The 16,793-nt window shown below is 41.6% G+C and overlaps 2 protein-coding genes across 4 annotated transcripts in view; one reads left to right on the top strand and one right to left on the bottom strand.

Moving 5' to 3' along the window:
• The window catches only part of KAT14 (lysine acetyltransferase 14), a 47,615-nt gene extending 37,324 nt beyond the window's left edge, over positions 1 to 10,291 (top strand). For both annotated transcript variants that reach the window (XM_040429669.1, XM_040429670.1), the window contains 3 exons: positions 1,941 to 2,116; positions 8,347 to 8,537; positions 9,501 to 10,291. In XM_040429669.1, coding sequence (XP_040285603.1) covers positions 1,941 to 2,116; positions 8,347 to 8,537; positions 9,501 to 9,674 — 541 coding nt within the window. In that variant the 3' untranslated portion in view covers positions 9,675 to 10,291. The remainder of the gene's footprint in view (positions 1 to 1,940; positions 2,117 to 8,346; positions 8,538 to 9,500) is intronic.
• A 4,902-nt stretch (positions 10,292 to 15,193) lies between these two features.
• DZANK1 (double zinc ribbon and ankyrin repeat domains 1) overlaps positions 15,194 to 16,793 on the bottom strand; it is a 56,548-nt gene continuing 54,948 nt past the window's right edge. For both annotated transcript variants that reach the window (XM_040429674.1, XM_040429672.1), the window contains exons 20-21: positions 16,301 to 16,375; positions 15,194 to 15,471 (exon numbers count right to left, since the gene is read on the bottom strand). In XM_040429674.1, the coding sequence (XP_040285608.1) occupies positions 15,306 to 15,471; positions 16,301 to 16,375 (241 nt within the window). In that variant the 3' untranslated portion in view covers positions 15,194 to 15,305. The remainder of the gene's footprint in view (positions 15,472 to 16,300; positions 16,376 to 16,793) is intronic.

Genomic DNA, 16,793 nt, shown 5'->3' on the forward strand with positions numbered 1-16,793 from the left:
ACTGGGACAAATCTGCCCTGTTACCGTTATACCATGCCGATTGGTCACTTATCAGCGATGACTTCCTGGTTGTTCCTCACTTTATATATTTGGGCATAGTCATTACCAAAGACTCTACTACTTTTCACATTCGGCCTATTTTAGATTACTGCAGAGATAAATTCCGTGTAATGGGGAGCTCTGCCTCTGCCAGTCTCTGGTCCTGTTAACCTGATCAGGGTGATTTCATTGCCTAAATGTTTAAATATCTTGAACATGCTCCGTATATTGTTCCTAAGGCCATTTTTCAACACCTTAACTCCCTACTGTCTCCATTTATATGGGGGTCTACTGGACCTAAGCTTTCCATATTGACACTGTGTCGTCCTAAAGAGCGAGGGGGTTGTCTTTACCTGATTTTTACTTTTATGATTTGGCGGGTCAGCTCCTCTATTTAAAGATGAGGCAATCTCCATATGAACAGCTTCCAAACTCTGAGGCTCACTTAGCTATGTATGGCCAGTGTTGGAGAAACCTCAGCTGTCCCTCATGTCCTTTTTGCCTATTCATAGAGTAGCTATACAAGTCTGGGCAGCTTGAAGGGGTATTCATGCCTATCGGGGAACTATGTCTGAGACGCCTTTATGGGTTAACCCTATGTTCTCTGCTCTAAAATCTCTCTCTGACTCTCACTTCAGGAAATCTCTTGGTGTGCATACTCTGAATGATGTGGACAATCGGAGGACAATGTGTTTAAAACATTCGATGTCTTACGTGTTCGTTATGATCTGCCTCGGACTGAGTTTTATAGATGTTTTCAACTCTGATAAGCCCTCAATTCTCACTTTGTAGGCACCCAGATAGCTATTTCTAATTACCCTTTGGTGTATTCTGCTCACAGGGACCGTGTGGATTTATATCTGCTCTGTATACTCACCTGTTGGGCGCTAACAGTCTGTTCCAGTACCAGCTATTAAAAGCCATGATACCATGGAAGATTACTTCCCAGACGTTCTTTAATCACCCCTTTATGTTTCCCCTGCTATTAACAATAAGTTTATACAAGTATGTATTCACCAAAGTTACCTTTCACCTTCACGACTATACAAGATGGGCAGACTCCCCTACACCAGATGTCATAGGTGCTCGATGGTGGTGGCAAATTTTTGGCACCTCATGTTGGCCTGTCCCTATATGAAAACATTCTTGGAAGGAATTACTAAATTTCTGTCTGATGTTATGGACATCCCTTTACCTAAACATCCGACTATCTTTTGGTTTGGTATCCTCATTATACTACTACCTTATTCCTAGCATACAAAGCTATTGCCCTCAGATGGATGGTTGATAGATGCCCTTCCTTATACCAATGGAAGTTGATCGTTAATGTGATCATTCCATATGAACATCTAGTACAGGGATGGCCAACCTGTGGCTCTCCAGCTGTTGCAAAGCTACAACTCCCAGTATGCCCAGACAGCCTACAGCAGGGCATGATGGGAATTGTAGTTTTACAACAGCTGGAGAGTCGCAGGTTGGCCAGCTCTGATATAGTATATATAAACAGGGGTGTTCTTCTAAATGTTTGAAGATCTGGGGATCACAGTGTTGCTGTTTGTACCTTATTTAGCGTATATTTTTGGTATATTTCTAGAATCTGCTAGAAATGTCAGGTAGGTGCGAATCCCACCTCTGGGACCCACTTCTATCTCCAGAATGGGACCACATAGCAAAGCGAGAGCGAGCTGTGTATACACAGCCATCCTCTATTCACCGCTTTGGGAGTTCTGAAAATAGCTTGGATTTTTTCGGAAGTCCCTTAGCTGTAAACGGAGAGGATGCCACATCTATCTGATGATACAGAATATTTTAAGGAAGTTTTCTCTGTGTGTTACTGGTGAAGAAACCTGTGTGGACAGATTTTAATCTGAGAACAACAATTTTCTACTTTTCTCTGTCAGACGTGACTATGAGACCAGGCCATGTAGACTGCACCTTTTGGCTCAGATCAGGGCTTACACCCACAGAAATGATGCCGGCTGGGCACCAGGAATGGAAGCTCCCATCGACTATTGCTATGTCCGTCCAGGCCACATCCCCACAATCAACTCCATATGCCAGGAATTTTTCTGGCCAGGTATTGTAACTTTTTTTTAAACTTTGAAATGTGCATTTAGGCCCCTTGCAGACGAGCGTGTCCGGATGCGTTCATTGATAACTGCGCAATTTAGCAGGCAAAGTCATTCAGTTTTTGCCTGCGATCGCGTTCAGTTGTTCGGTTTTTATCGCGCACGTGCAATGCGATTTAATGCGTTTTGCACGCGCGTGATAAAAAACTGAATGTATACAAACAACATCTCTTAGCAACCATGCGTGAAAAACGCATCGCATCCCCACTTGCTTGCGGAGGCGATGCGATTTTCACGCAGCTCCATTCACTTCTATGGGGCCAGCGTTGCGTGAAAATCGCTGAATATAGAACATGCTGCAATTTCACGCAAAGCACAAGTGATGCGTGAAAACCAACGCACATGTACACAGCTCCATTGAAATGAATGGGTCCGGATTCCGTGCGGGCGCAATGCGTTCACATCACGCATTGCACCCTCGCGGAAAACTCGCTCGTGTGAAAGGGGCCTTACTATTCTGCTGACTGCTAAGCCCAAAATGAGGAGAAAATCTACTGGGTTGTCCCCTTAAGACAATCTGTGAATAGAGGATGTGCCTGATCAGCAGGGGTCTGACTTCTGGGGCCCCACGTTGATCACAAGAGTAGGGGACTGTGATCTCCCCTCCCCCCCCTCTTTCAATGGAATGGCAGTCGGGCGTGCTCCATTCAGCTTTATGAGGCTGCCGGACATAGCTAAAGGTTTGAGAGCATGTGCTTCCATTCTGTGAAAAAAAGTCAGCACCCCACTAATCAAACACTTATCCACTATCCTGCAGATTGGGTCAAGTGGTCTTAAAGGGGCTCTGTCAACAGGATCAACCCTATTAAATCTGGCTGGTAGGGCTCATCATGCTGATTTAAAACCTATACCTTTCTTTTGTCTGTATGCTAAACAGCTGTAGAGATATCTGTGTTTTATTCATATGTTCAGCAGGGCTGAACTCTTTGAGCACTGCTATGTAACACCCCTGTGCTCTGCACACTCCCCCTCCCCTTGATTGATAGGGTTAGACATGCTGAAGGCAGAGCTGTGTCGTAGCATCTACATATCATATACACTATGTACTATAGCTTCACCACACTGAGATCTGCTCAGAAAGCTATATACATATTACTGCTTTATTCACAAGCACAATATATAATAAGGCTACTTTCACACTCGCGTTTTGGGCTTTCTGTTTGGGAGATCCGTTCAGGGCTCTCAGAAGCGGTCCAAAACTGATTCATTTTGCCCTTAATGCATTCTGAATGGAAAAGGATCCGCTCAGAATGCATTAGTTTGGTGTCCGTCTGACAAAACTGAGCCAAACGTAATGTAAGTCAATGGGGACGGATCCATTTTCTATGACACAGTCTGGCACAATAGAAAACGGATCCGTCCCCCATTGACTTTCAATAGTGTTCAAGACGGCTATGGCTATGTTAAAGAGAATACAAACGGATCTGTTCAGAACGGATGCAGACGGTTGTATTATCTGAACGGATCCGCACCAAACGCGAGTGTGAAAGTAGCCTTATACAGACACCAGTAATGTGTTAGCTTATAAGCATAGAAAAAGAATGCATTTCTGTGTGGTAATGCTATAGGTAAGGGGTCTGTTGTGCTTGTAGAAATCCTAAGTTCAAATCCCCAGAGAGACTTATCTAAACTTTTTTTTTTTTCTGTTTATTTTTCCCCTCTTTTATTTAACCCATAATAAAAGGCAATACTATAATAAATCATATACAATCATATAATAACAATAAGGACTTACTATATTGGGAATTAGTTTTTTAGTTTTTTTTTCTAAGAAACCTGAAACCTATTACTGGTTTATTCACAGCCAATATATGAATATACAGGGAGTGCAGAATTATTAGGCAAGTTGTATTTTTGAGGATTAATTTTATTATTGAACAACAACCATGTTCTCAATGAACCCAAAAAACTCATTAATATCAAAGCTGAATATTTTTGGAAGTAGTTTTTAGTTTGTTTTTAGTTTTAGCTATTTTAGGGGGATATCTGTGTGTGCAGGTGACTATTACTGTGCATAATTATTAGGCAACTTAACAAAAAACAAATATATACCCATTTCAATTATTTATTTTTACCAGTGAAACCAATATAACATCTCAACATTCACAAATAAACATTTCTGACATTCAAAAACAAAACAAAAACAAATCAGTGACCAATATAGCCACCTTTCTTTGCAAGGACACTCAAAAGCTTGCCATCCATGGATTCTGTCAGTGTTTTGATCTGTTCACCATCAACATTGCGTGCAGCAGCAACCACAGCCTCCCAGACACTGTTCAGAGAGGTGTACTGTTTTCCCTCCTTGTAAATGTCACATTTGATGATGGACCACAGGTTCTCAATGGGGTTCAGATCAGGTGAACAAGGAGGCCATGTCATTAGATTTTCTTCTTTTATACCCTTTCTTGCCAGCCACGCTGTGGAGTACTTGGACGCGTGTGATGGAGCATTGTCCTGCTTGAAAATCATGTTTTTCTTGAAGGATGCAGACTTCTTCCTGTACCACTGCTTGAAGAAGGTGTCTTCCAGAAACTGGCAGTAGGACTGGGAGTTGAGCTTGACTCCATCCTCAACCCAAAAAGGCCCCACAAGCTCATCTTTGATGATACCAGCCCAAACCAGTACTCCACCTCCACCTTGCTGGCGTCTGAGTCGGACTGGAGCTCTCTGCCCTTTACCAATCCAGCCACGGGCCCATCCATCTGGCCCATCAAGACTCACTCTCATTTCATCAGTCCATAAAACCTTAGAAAAATCAGTCTTGAGATATTTCTTGGCCCAGTCTTGACGTTTCAGCTTGTGTGTCTTGTTCAGTGGTGGTCGTCTTTCAGCCTTTCTTACCTTGGCCATGTCTCTGAGTATTGCACACCTTGTGCTTTTGGGCACTCCAGTGATGTTGCAGCTCTGAAATATGGCCAAACTGGTGGCAAGTGGCAGCTTGGCAGCTGCACGCTTGACTTTTCTCAGTTCATGGGCAGTTATTTTGCGCCTTGGTTTTTCCACACGCTTCTTGCGACCCTGTTGACTATTTTGAATGAAACGCTTGATTGTTCGATGACCACGCTTCAGAAGCTTTGCAATTTTAAGAGTGCTGCATCCCTCTGCAAGATATCTCACTATTTTTGACTTTTCTGAGCCTGTCAAGTCCTTCTTTTGACCCATTTTGCCAAAGGAAAGGAAGTTGCCTAATAATTATGCACACCTAATATAGGGTGTTGATGTCATTAGACCACACCCCTTCTCATTACAGAGATACACATCACCTAATATGCTTAATTGGTAGTAGGCTTTCGAGCCTATACAGCTTGGAGTAAGACAACATGCATAAAGAGGATGATGTGGTCAAAATACTCATTTGCCTAATAATTCTGCACGCAGTGTAAAGAAACCAGCAATATTTATTAGCTTTCTAAAAACATTATTCTCAATATGATAAGGATGCAGACTTTTATTAGGGGGTTAAATGTGGAATCTCTACATTCAAAACCATGCACTTACCACCAAGCTATAGCATTACCACATAGAGATGCTTATGTTTTTTTTTTATGTTTATAAGCTAACACATATTAAGGGTCCATTCACACGTCCGTTGTTTCTTTCCTGATCTGTTCTGTTTTTTGCTGAACAGATCTGGACCCATTCATTTTCAATGGGTCCTGAAAAAAAATCTGACATTGAGCTGTTCGATTTTTTTCAGGACCCATTGAAAATGAATTGGTCCAGATCTGTTCAGCAAAAAACGGAACAGATCAAGAAAGAAACAACAGACGTGTGAATAAGGCCTAATGGTGTCTTTATAATTATATATTGTGCTTGTGAATAAAGCAGTAATATGTATATAGCTTTCTAAGCAGATCTCAGTGTGGTGAAGCTATAGTACATAGTGTACAGTGGGATGCGAAAGTTTGGGCAACCTTGTTAATCGTCATGATTTTCCTGTATAAATCGTTGGTTGTTACGATAAAAAATGTCAGTTAAATATATCATATAGGAGACACACACAGTGATATTTGAGAAGTGAAATGAAGTTTATTGGATTTACAGAAAGTGTGCTATAATTGTTTAAACAAAAAAAGGCAGGTGCATAAATGTGGGCACTATTGTCATTTTATTGATTCCAAAACCTTTAGAACTAATTATTGGAACTCAAATTGGCTTGGTAAGCTCAGTGACCCCTGACCTACATACACAGGTGAATCCAATTATGAGAAAGAGTATTTAAGGGGGTCAATTGTACGTTTCCCTCCTCTTTTAATTTTCTCTGAAGAGTAGCAACATGGGGGTCTCAAAACAACTCTCAAATGACCTGAAGACAAAGATTGTTCACCATCATGGTTTAGGGGAAGGATACAGAAAGCTGTCTCAGAGATTTCAGCTCTCTATTTCCACAGTTAGGAACATATTGAGGAAATGGAAGACCACAGGCTCAGTTCAAGTTAAGGCTCGAAGTGGCAGACTAAGAAAAATCTCGGATAGACAGAAGCGATGAATGGTGAGAACAGTCAGAGTCAACCCACAGACCAGCACCAAAGACCTACAACATCATCTTGCTGCAGATGGAGTCACTGTGCATCGTTCAACCATTCGGCGCACTTTACACAAGGAGATGCTGTATGCGAGAGTGATGCAGAGGAAGCCTTTTCTCCGCCCACAGCACAAAAAGTGCCGCTTGAGGTGGGCTAAAGCACATTTGGACAAGCCAGCTTCATTTTGGAATAAGGTGCTGTGGACTGATGAAACTAAAATTTAGTTATTTGGCCATAACAAGGGGCGTTATGCATGGAGGAAAAAGAACACAGCATTCCAAGAAAAACACCTGCTACCTACAGTAAAATATGGTGGTGGTTCCATCATGCTGTGGGGCTGTGTGGCCAGTGCAGGGACTGGGAATCTTGTCAAAGTTGAGGGACGCATGGATTCCACTCAGTATCAGCAGATTCTGGAGATCAATGTCCAGGAATCAGTGACAAAGCTGAAGCTGCGCCGGGGCTGGATCTTTCAACAAGACAACGAGCCTAAACAATGCTCAAAATCCACTAAGGCATTTATGCATAGGAACAAGTACAACATTCTGGAATGGCCATCTCAGTCCCCAGACTTGAATATAATTGAAAATCTGTGGTGTGACTTAAAGAGAGCTGTCCGTGTTCTGAAGCCATCAAACCTGAATGAACTAAAGATGTTTTGTAAAGAGTAATGGTCCAAAATACCTTCAACCAGAATCCAGACTCTCATTGGAACCTACAGGAAGCGTTTAGAGGCTGTAATTTCTGCAAAACGAGGATCTACTAAATATTGATTTCATTTCTTTTTTGTGGTGCCCAAATTTATGCATCTGCCTAATTTTGTTTAAACAATTATAGCACACTTTCTGTAAATCCAATAAACTTCATTTCACTTCTCTAATATCACTGTGTGTGTCTCCTATATGATATATTTAACTGACATTTTTTATCGTAACAACCAATGATTTATACAGGAAAATCATGACGATTAACAAGGTTGCCCAAACTTTCGCATCCCACTGTATATGATATGTAGATGCTAGGACACCGCTCTGCCCTCAGCATGTCTAGCTCTGTCAATGAAGAGGAGGGGGGAGTGTGCAGAGCTCAAGGGTGTTACATAGCAGTGCTCAAATGATTCAAAGAAAGGTATAGTTTTTAATCAGCATGATGAGCCCTACCAGGCAGTATGTCTGGTTTAATAGGGTTGATCCTGATGACAGAGCTGATTTAATGACAACCCCTTTTAAATGGGATCCTGTTTTAGCAAATAGTTGCATCCCCATGTAATAACAATTCTGGTGCATCTATTCCTGTGACTCTTAGTTATTACGTTCCTTTATTAACCCTGCTAGAAGTTTATGAATGATTTACTATCAGTCTGCCATGAAGGTCCAGATGGGTGTTACCAGTTCGGGGGAGTCCTTGCACAGGCTGACATTATCCAATCAGTACTGCCAGTGTCTGATAACACCCATCTGGACCTAAATTTCAAACTGCTAGTAATTTATTCATAACTTATATCTGGAATAATAAAGGAATGGAGCAGTGTTACAAGAATTGTTATTACAAGAAGAATGCATGTACTGTAGTTACTAAAACATGCCAGGAGAGGTGACAGATGCTATTTTAATAGTATGATAATATACCAGTGTTCCTTGTGTTTCTAGGAATTGATGTTTCGGAGTGTTTGCAGTACCCGGATTTCAGTGTGGTGGTCCTGTACAAAAAGGTTATTATTGCCTTTGGATTCATGGTGCCCGATGTCAAATACAATGAGGCCTATATTTCATTTCTGTTTGTACATCCAGAATGGAGGCGAGCTGGCATAGCCACATTTATGATCTACCATCTAATTCAGGTAACCAGTGACTACTATGTTTTTTTGGGAAGTGAATCCGATTTTCTACACAACAAGCCTCATGTCTCAAAGAAAAAGTGATCTCCAGATCTTATCAAACAGAATTGAGAACATAAACATGATTAGTGGGAGTCTGAACCCTGGGACCCACAGCGATCCCGAAAAGGTAGAGGGGGTCACTTAACTCTATTTAACTTTATGGGACTGTCTGAGAGAGGACTGGTACAGTCTCACAGAGGTGGATATAGCCGAAGCGTGCATACTCGACTGGAGAGGATGGACATACCCCCACTCTCATGATCATAGGGGTCCCAGTAGTAAGACCCCCAGTGATCAGATGCTTATCACCTATCCTGTTGATGGGCAATACTTTATAGTAGGACAACCCCTTTAAGGATTATTTATCTGTGTCAATTAAAGGGATATAGTTAAAGGAAACCCCAGTAAACACAATAGCTGTGTGTTCACCATTTAAAGGGGTTATCCTATGAATAATGTAAACCATGGGAATCAGAGATCTCCCCATTCATTGCTCCAATTGTTCTGCCAGATATATTTCAAGCTGGCAGCTTAAGGAGCGAGTCATTTCTCATGGTGTGTGTCTTTACTGCTGAAGGATGAAACTGAGCATGTGCGCCCACCTCAGTGAGCAGGACAGAGAAATTAGAAAAATGGCAAACAGCAGGTGGCGCTATACAGATAGGTTTCATTTAGTAACTTCTTTAGCTATAATACATTTTTAATGATATGCAATTAAAAAATATTCAGATCCAGGTGCTGGTTTGAAAACTGTAGAATATTTTTCAGGGGGCAACCCCTTTAACAAGGTGATGAGGCATGTCATTTTTTTAGGTGCATATTATATCAGCAGTTGTGTATTGCATATTTGCACAGCACGCAGCTCTGCCCCCTTCTGTATCACAAAAAGCTAAGCTCTTTCCTCTTTATTTTTCTCTCGGGCAGACCTGCATGGGGAAAGACGTTACTCTCCACGTCTCTGCCAATAATCCAGCAATGCTGCTTTACCAGAAGTTTGGATTCAAGACTGAGGAGTACGTCCTGGATTTTTATGACAAGTACTTCCCAGTGGACAGCAAGGAATGGAAACACGCTTTTTTCTTGCGGTTACGGAGGTGATACCATGGTGGACCAGGAGGCGAGAGATGACTTTGTTTTCTGATATTTATGGCAGAATATTTCTTGAAAGGACTATTTTTTTTGTAGTAACAGTGAAAGGTCTGTGTGATGGAACTGGTGAATCCTACATGTGCAGTCCTCTCACGGAGATTTCCTACATGGACAGCAAGTCTTCTCTGAAGATTGGGGAACATGTTCCTTGCGTCTATGAACAAGAAGATTTAGTGTAGATCTGTAGAGGAAAGGAATATTTGGAAACCAGTTATGTAGAATGAGGCTTTCAGTTAGGGGGTTCGATGCTAATACAACATTGCAGTTCCATTTCGCACCTGATTATAATTTTCCTGTAAGGGGGACATCTGCTATTCTCCTCCAAAACAACTCCCACCCACAAGTTTCTCATTGGAACAGATATTTGGCAAAATAATGTGCCCTGCTGCACCCGGCCAGGCCTCATCTGCAACCCCACTTATTTCTCAGTCTGTCTACATCTTTCCCTACACAAAAAAATTGTCTGCCTGTTGCTGCCACTAGAGGGGGCAATCTGTATAATGCCATACGTGACCTGATCTAGTGTGTCTATGGGAGAAAAGATCCGTGCTAAAACACAAAAATACTCCAAATCATGTATGCAACTGCTTTCTTAGAGGATTCTGATGGTAGGTATACTTTTAAGAGACTAGAACAATTTATAACTTGCAACAGTGACATCACCTCGACAGCGTTCCTTTACATATCATGGCAAGTTTGAAGTTCAAAAAGGTAGGCTAAAAATCCTCTGTTGACCACAGATAAAAAGGAGGTCACTGTGACTATTGGCCAACGAATATATGCCAGTCTTATAGTCCCAACTGCAATAAATTCTTAGAAAATAAATTCCCATAACTGCTCATAGCGAGTGCCGTGGCGTTCTGATCATTGATCTGGGCCCCAGAGTTCAGAAACAGACTGTTCATACATTGAAAGCCTATCCTTACCATAAACCATCTATTGAACATCCTGGAAAACCAATTTAATGCTGCTAGATTCCTCCAGTACTCCTTGATTTGATCATCTGGATTGTGGGTATCTAAAACTGATTTGTAAGGATAGAGAAAGCCCAGTGTTTAAAAAATTATCATATACTATGGAGCTATAGCTGTTTTAATCAGTGCAGTCTTTACGTCTAATCTTGTGGACTACTGCATTACACGACCATATTTTTGTTCCATATCCGATACGCAGTTTTTGCAGATCTGATGTGGACGCATTCATTTTAATGGGGCCACAAAAAAATGCAGACAGCACACCGTGTGCTATCCGCATCCGTATGTCCGTGCCGCAGTCGCACAAAAAAATATAAAATAAATAGAACGTGTCCTATACTTTTCCTTTTTTTTAGAAAAGGATAGGACGTATTTACAAAAGGGAAAAAAGAAAAAGGTGGCATGCACACAGCTGGCATCTGCGTTTGGCGGCCCGCAAACCACATATGGTCATGTGCATGAGGTCAGATACTGCAGTTCCTGGCAGATGCTACATTGAAGGAATCTCCTTGTACTAGTCACACAAGTAAAGATTTTTTTAGCAGCTGCCCTGCCCTGCCTTACATTGAAAATCAATTCCTGCAATGAAGCCGTATGTTCGATGAGCAGCTTCTGGTGTGCAGCCTTTATTTTATTTTGTATGGTTACTACGTTTTTTGGGAAGGGAGGGGGGGGGGGATTGTGAATATTGCTGCACATGTAAGATTTTACTCCGGACATAGATGTACAGCTTTGATTGTTCATGAACTGTAAAAATTAATACGACAATCCATTCTAGGTTATTTTCTCTGCATAAAGTTCAATAGTTGTCAAAATGTAACTTTTTTTAAACTAAAAAAAAGAATTGATCAGTCAAATTAAATGGTACAATAATAGATTTTTGGAGCTGCTCCTCTTGCGTCCTGACGCTGCTTCATTCTGCACAGTGTGAAGAGAAGACATAGTAAGCTGCAGTAAAGTGGGCCACTCTGGGAGATGGTGACCCCCTGCCTTGGAGTATCACGAGACCCAATGGAAGGAACTTTATTAAAAATATTGAGCCATTTTCCCTGCACATCTTTGAGTTTATCTAGTAGCTGTTTTTTATTTTTTTTATCTGCTCCGTCAGGCAGAGAGCTGATGGGCTCCTTATCTCTGACCTCATAAACACTCATTATAGCTCAATTCCTATCTTACTAATAAGAATGTGGCTTAAATAAGTGTTTATCACCTTTTAGTAATATACACATAAGGGTTATTAGATGACCAAGACAAAGTGAAAGTACCATTCACAGAGCTAGAAAAACTGTTAACCCTTTGTGACAGAATGGCTCAATATTTTTAATAAAGACCAACTAAAAATATATATATATTTTTACCCCAAAAAATTGTCCCCAAAGGTGTAGGTTTGAGTTTATTTTTAATATAATCTAGGGACATGGACAGTAAACATTTTTACTGAAAGTTGTTTCTTTGTACTAGAAAACAGGGTGTAAAGAGTCTTCTTGGCAAAACTCTAATTGGGTGTTACCAAGGATAGTCTGTCTATAGTCTTCAGTTCTGAAGACGCCTGTGTGTAAAATACAAAGGCTTCCAGCCTGCCTCTTGTCATTACCCCAGCCCCTGACAATGTACATGTGCCCTATCTATCACTACCCTTCACCCTTCACGCAGGTGTCTTCAGTGCTCAGGAGAACTAAAGACTGAAGACAGACTCTACTTGGCAATGGAGTTTGGCTAAGGGTACTTTCACACTTGCGGCAGGACGGATCTGACAGGCTGTTCACCCTGTCGGATCCGTCCTTCCGCTATTTCGCCGTGCCGCCAGACCACCGCTCCGTCCCCATTGACTATAATAGGGACGGGGCGGAGCTCCGGCGCAGTACGGCAGTTCGCGGTGGCAGGCCGCCGGACTAAAAAGTCGGACATGCAGTACTTTTAGTCCGGCGGCCTTTCGCCGTGCACTGCTGTGCTGCGCCGGAACTCCGCCCCCGTCCCCATTATAGTCGATGGGGACGGGGGGGCTGAGCGGCGGCACGGCAAAATAGCGGAAGGACGGATCAGACGGGGTGAACAGCCTGTCGGATCCGTTCTGCCGCAAGTGTGAAAGTACCCTAAGAAGACTCTTTACACTGTTTTCTAGTACAAAGAGACATATTTCCCTAATAAAGTGTATTATAAAAATGTCTGTCCTTATACTATATACAGTTACACTTTAAGGTAATACTAACATCACCAAATATATTTCATAGAAGAATATGTTTACCGGAGTGGTTCTGTAACTCCACCTGTAGTCACTTTTATCTCTCTCCTCGACATTCAATGTTGACGTTGGTGAACGGTCTTCTCACTTGGGGACTTGTGGTCAAAGTGAATCAATCATTTTGTTTACTTCTCTTTTCCTTGTCATCAAGTTTGTATTCTCTGCATCTCCCTCTGCTCCTGTCTTACAATAGGGCTGTTATGCATATATGTAATAAAAAAAAAACTCTCAGCAAAGTGAAACATACACAGTTGTGATACCACCAATGGCCTATTTTGGTCTGGATTGGCAGAGGCCTTGTGCACACGACATGATCTGTAATACAGTACGCATAGCCTGCTATGGGCCCATACTGTACCTCTGTATTCCCCAAATTTTATACATACAACAGAGGCATTTACTGTTTCTAGGAAGGTCTAAGATCTCTTATAGAGGCAGGATATGGAGTACCTATGGATTCATAAGGACTCTGTGCCTTTCAACAAACTCCTCAGTCTTGTGTACCGTAATTAAAAATTGTGATTAATGTCATTTATTACTGTTTTATGCCCTAAGAACTGTAAAAAACAAAAAAAAAAAAAAAAAAAAGGTTTGTTTAAAAATGGCAGGGATATTGCATGGATAGTAAGAAAAAAATCACTGACCTGTGACTGGCTGGTAAGACCAAAAATTGCGCAATTAACTGGAATCGCTTTCCACTATGTGCCTCAGTTTTATGTAAAATTTTAAAGCATTTTGATACTAATTTTAAATTTTTTTATTTTTTTTTGCACGCTCAATAAAGGGAGCTGCCTAATAGCATGAAAGGGCGTTATACACTATCTTGTGCAGTATGATAATAAAATTTAGTGCACGGCTAGACAATTGACTTTAAATTAACGATTACTTTGCAACAAAATTTGGCGCTAAGCCACAACCTCTTGCTGGGCTGGAAAACCAGGTAAGCTAGGATCAGTGGATTATTCTCTCTGGCATGTTTGCTGCATAAATAGGTATAAAATGCTGCGCCATTATGTGCCAAATTGTAGCACATTGTAAGATCTAGGAGAAATCACATTAGTACATTTGCTCACATTAGTACATTTGCCCCATTGTATCCATTTTGCTTGCATGGTTTCTGTAAGGGGTGGTAGAGTCCACTTCTGTCATCCTATTGATAACTTATTTTAGAATTATTTTGAAGTAATGATGTAGAATATTATCATTACATTTACATCTATTTTACACTTGATAACCACCCAAAATTCAGAATTAGTAAGCTCTCAATATACTTACCTCTAAAGGGGTTTTTCGAAATTTTTTAACTTGACCTATCCTCTGAAAAAGGTCATCAGTATCTGATCAGTGGGTGTCCGACAGTGGGATCAGCTGTTTAAGGAGGCACTGGCGATCGCAGCCCATTGCTTCTTTTCCTAGGCCATGTGACGTCATGTTCATCGGTCGCATGGCCTAGGCACAGCTCAGCCCCATTGAAGTGAATGGGGCTGAGCAGCCATACCAAGCACAGCCACTATACAATGTATGGCGCTGTGCTTGGTATGCTGAGGGAAGGCTCCTGTGAGCGCCGGTGCCTTCTCAAACAGTTGATCAGTGGGCGTCCCGGGTGTTCGACAACCACCCATCAGATACTGATGACCTATCCAGAGTTAAAAAATCTCTGAAAACCCCTTTAAAATGCATCACTTCCAGCTAAACATTGGTTTAGACTCATTGGTGAAGACTGTCCCTTGAGTGGGCTGGCTAATCATGGACTGCTGCATGTCACCCATACTGATGTCACTACAGCAGGCCATGACTGGCCACCCTGCTCATGGGACATGTACCTTCAGAGAATGCTAATAACCCCCATCAAGCATCACATACACAGTGTATAATAAAATAAAAATTATATATATATATATATATATATATATATAATTCTATATAAAAGAAAAGTTAATTACTTCTATTTTCCAGGTATATTATGTACCTCTTTAATGTAACAGCTTATGTTTGTAGAGGTCATACGTTTAATTAATAGGAAGTGCAGCTAGAAAGGAAATTGGATGGAACAGTCACAAACTCAAGGTTCATGTATTACTTTCTAATGGTCAATGAGGCAAAAAGAAGCTGCCGTGGACCCAGCCATGTACTGATCAAACTAGAAGAGGAAATGACTCCTTCCACTTCAGTGCCTGGCAGCTCATGTTTCTCGTGTGCCAATTTCTCAGTAAAGAGCCCACACGCAAGGTAAGAACACATTTATTGAAAATATAAAGGCACCAAGTACATACTGCATGGAATCAAGACAGATCATTTCTGGATTATATGACCACGATTAGGAAAAGGATCAAGGTAACAAGATTTTTCATTTCAAATCTCGGATCAGAACACATCCAGACTGATGTTCTTTGGCTTGGTGAGCTTGTCCAACATGCCTTGCCCCAACCTGGAGGCAAAGAGTGAGGAGATCTGGTCATTTCCGCTCTTCAAGGCCAAGTCGTACGCGGACATCCCTTTATCGTTTTTCTTTTTTATACTTGCATTACACCTGAATAAAAATAAAGAATTACTTAAGTGATGGAGACTTCTTGTATGAAAACTTTCAGAGACTAAAAACAACATAAAATCACCTGGACCTAGCCATGAAAATCCAACAGCAAAGCAAATGACATCCATCCTATTTGGACTGACAATGGATATGGACCAAGATATCCAACATGCATTCTCAGTGAAAATCCACACCCTTAGACCCCATGTACATGAGCATTTCGGTTTTGCAGTCCGCAATTTGCAGAATCTGCAAAATACGGAGGCGGCTCGTGAGCTGTCTGCATTTTATTTACAGGCCCATTGTTTTCAATGGGTCCGTGGTCCGCATTTTGCGGAACGAACATATGTCCGTTCCGCATAAGGATAGAACAATGTCCTATACGTGTCCCCAAAATGAGGACCCATTGAAATCAGCACATTGTGTGTCCATTCCGCTGTCCCGCAACAAAGAGAGAACATGTCCTATTCCTGCCCACTTTGCGGACAAGAATAGGGATTTTTTTTAAAATAGGGCAGGACGTGCGTACCTGATAAATGTGGGGACCACACGGTTGATATCTGTGTTTTGTGGATTCATGAAGAGATACAATCATGTACATGAAGCCTTAGATGGCTAGGGGGCTTAGTCTAAAAAGCCGCAGCCCTTTTTCACCAAGCCATACCCCCTTGGTAAGCTGGGTGCACCAAATTACGTGCCTAATGTTGCCATGTTTTTTATAACAAGGTCCAGAAGCAATTGCCTTAGTAAATGTGGGTCAGAACCTGGCCTAGAATTTCTGTCACCGTGTTAAACATTTTTTCTTTCAAGGCTTGATGGTAACCCTTACCCCAGTAATACTTGAATACATTTCTTCCCTTCCAAGCCAAGCAGGACGGCCTCATGTAGAGCAGTGTTGTTGTGTCTGCAATGAAAATCAGTCATATTAGATTATTCACTTGGGCCCAGTGGACGAACGACAGTGCCAGTTTCGGTGTGGAGGCCCAGTGCTGGACAACGTCAGTCAAAGGAGAAGGGGCAGGGCGTGGGCACTGCTAGTTTGACTTCAAACCCCTCATTTGTATATGGCAGGAGCGGTGAATAACCATTTTTACAGCATTCACGAGTTTGAGAAACTATATAAGAACCCCATAAGGGACAACATCAACCTAATCTAAAAGTGTTCCGGTGAGTTTGAAGGGGAAAATTGTGCTGACATCCCTTTTAAATGTGATAAAACTGATGGGATGGGAAGGAAATTAGTTTTCACGGCACCCATTACATGTCCTGCCATCGACTGCCGGACACTGTTGCCTTCATTTGCAGTGGTGTCGTGAACGAGA

This window comes from Bufo bufo, chromosome 4, assembly GCF_905171765.1.
Source record: "Bufo bufo chromosome 4, aBufBuf1.1, whole genome shotgun sequence".
Classification (NCBI taxonomy): Eukaryota; Metazoa; Chordata; class Amphibia; order Anura; family Bufonidae; genus Bufo; species Bufo bufo.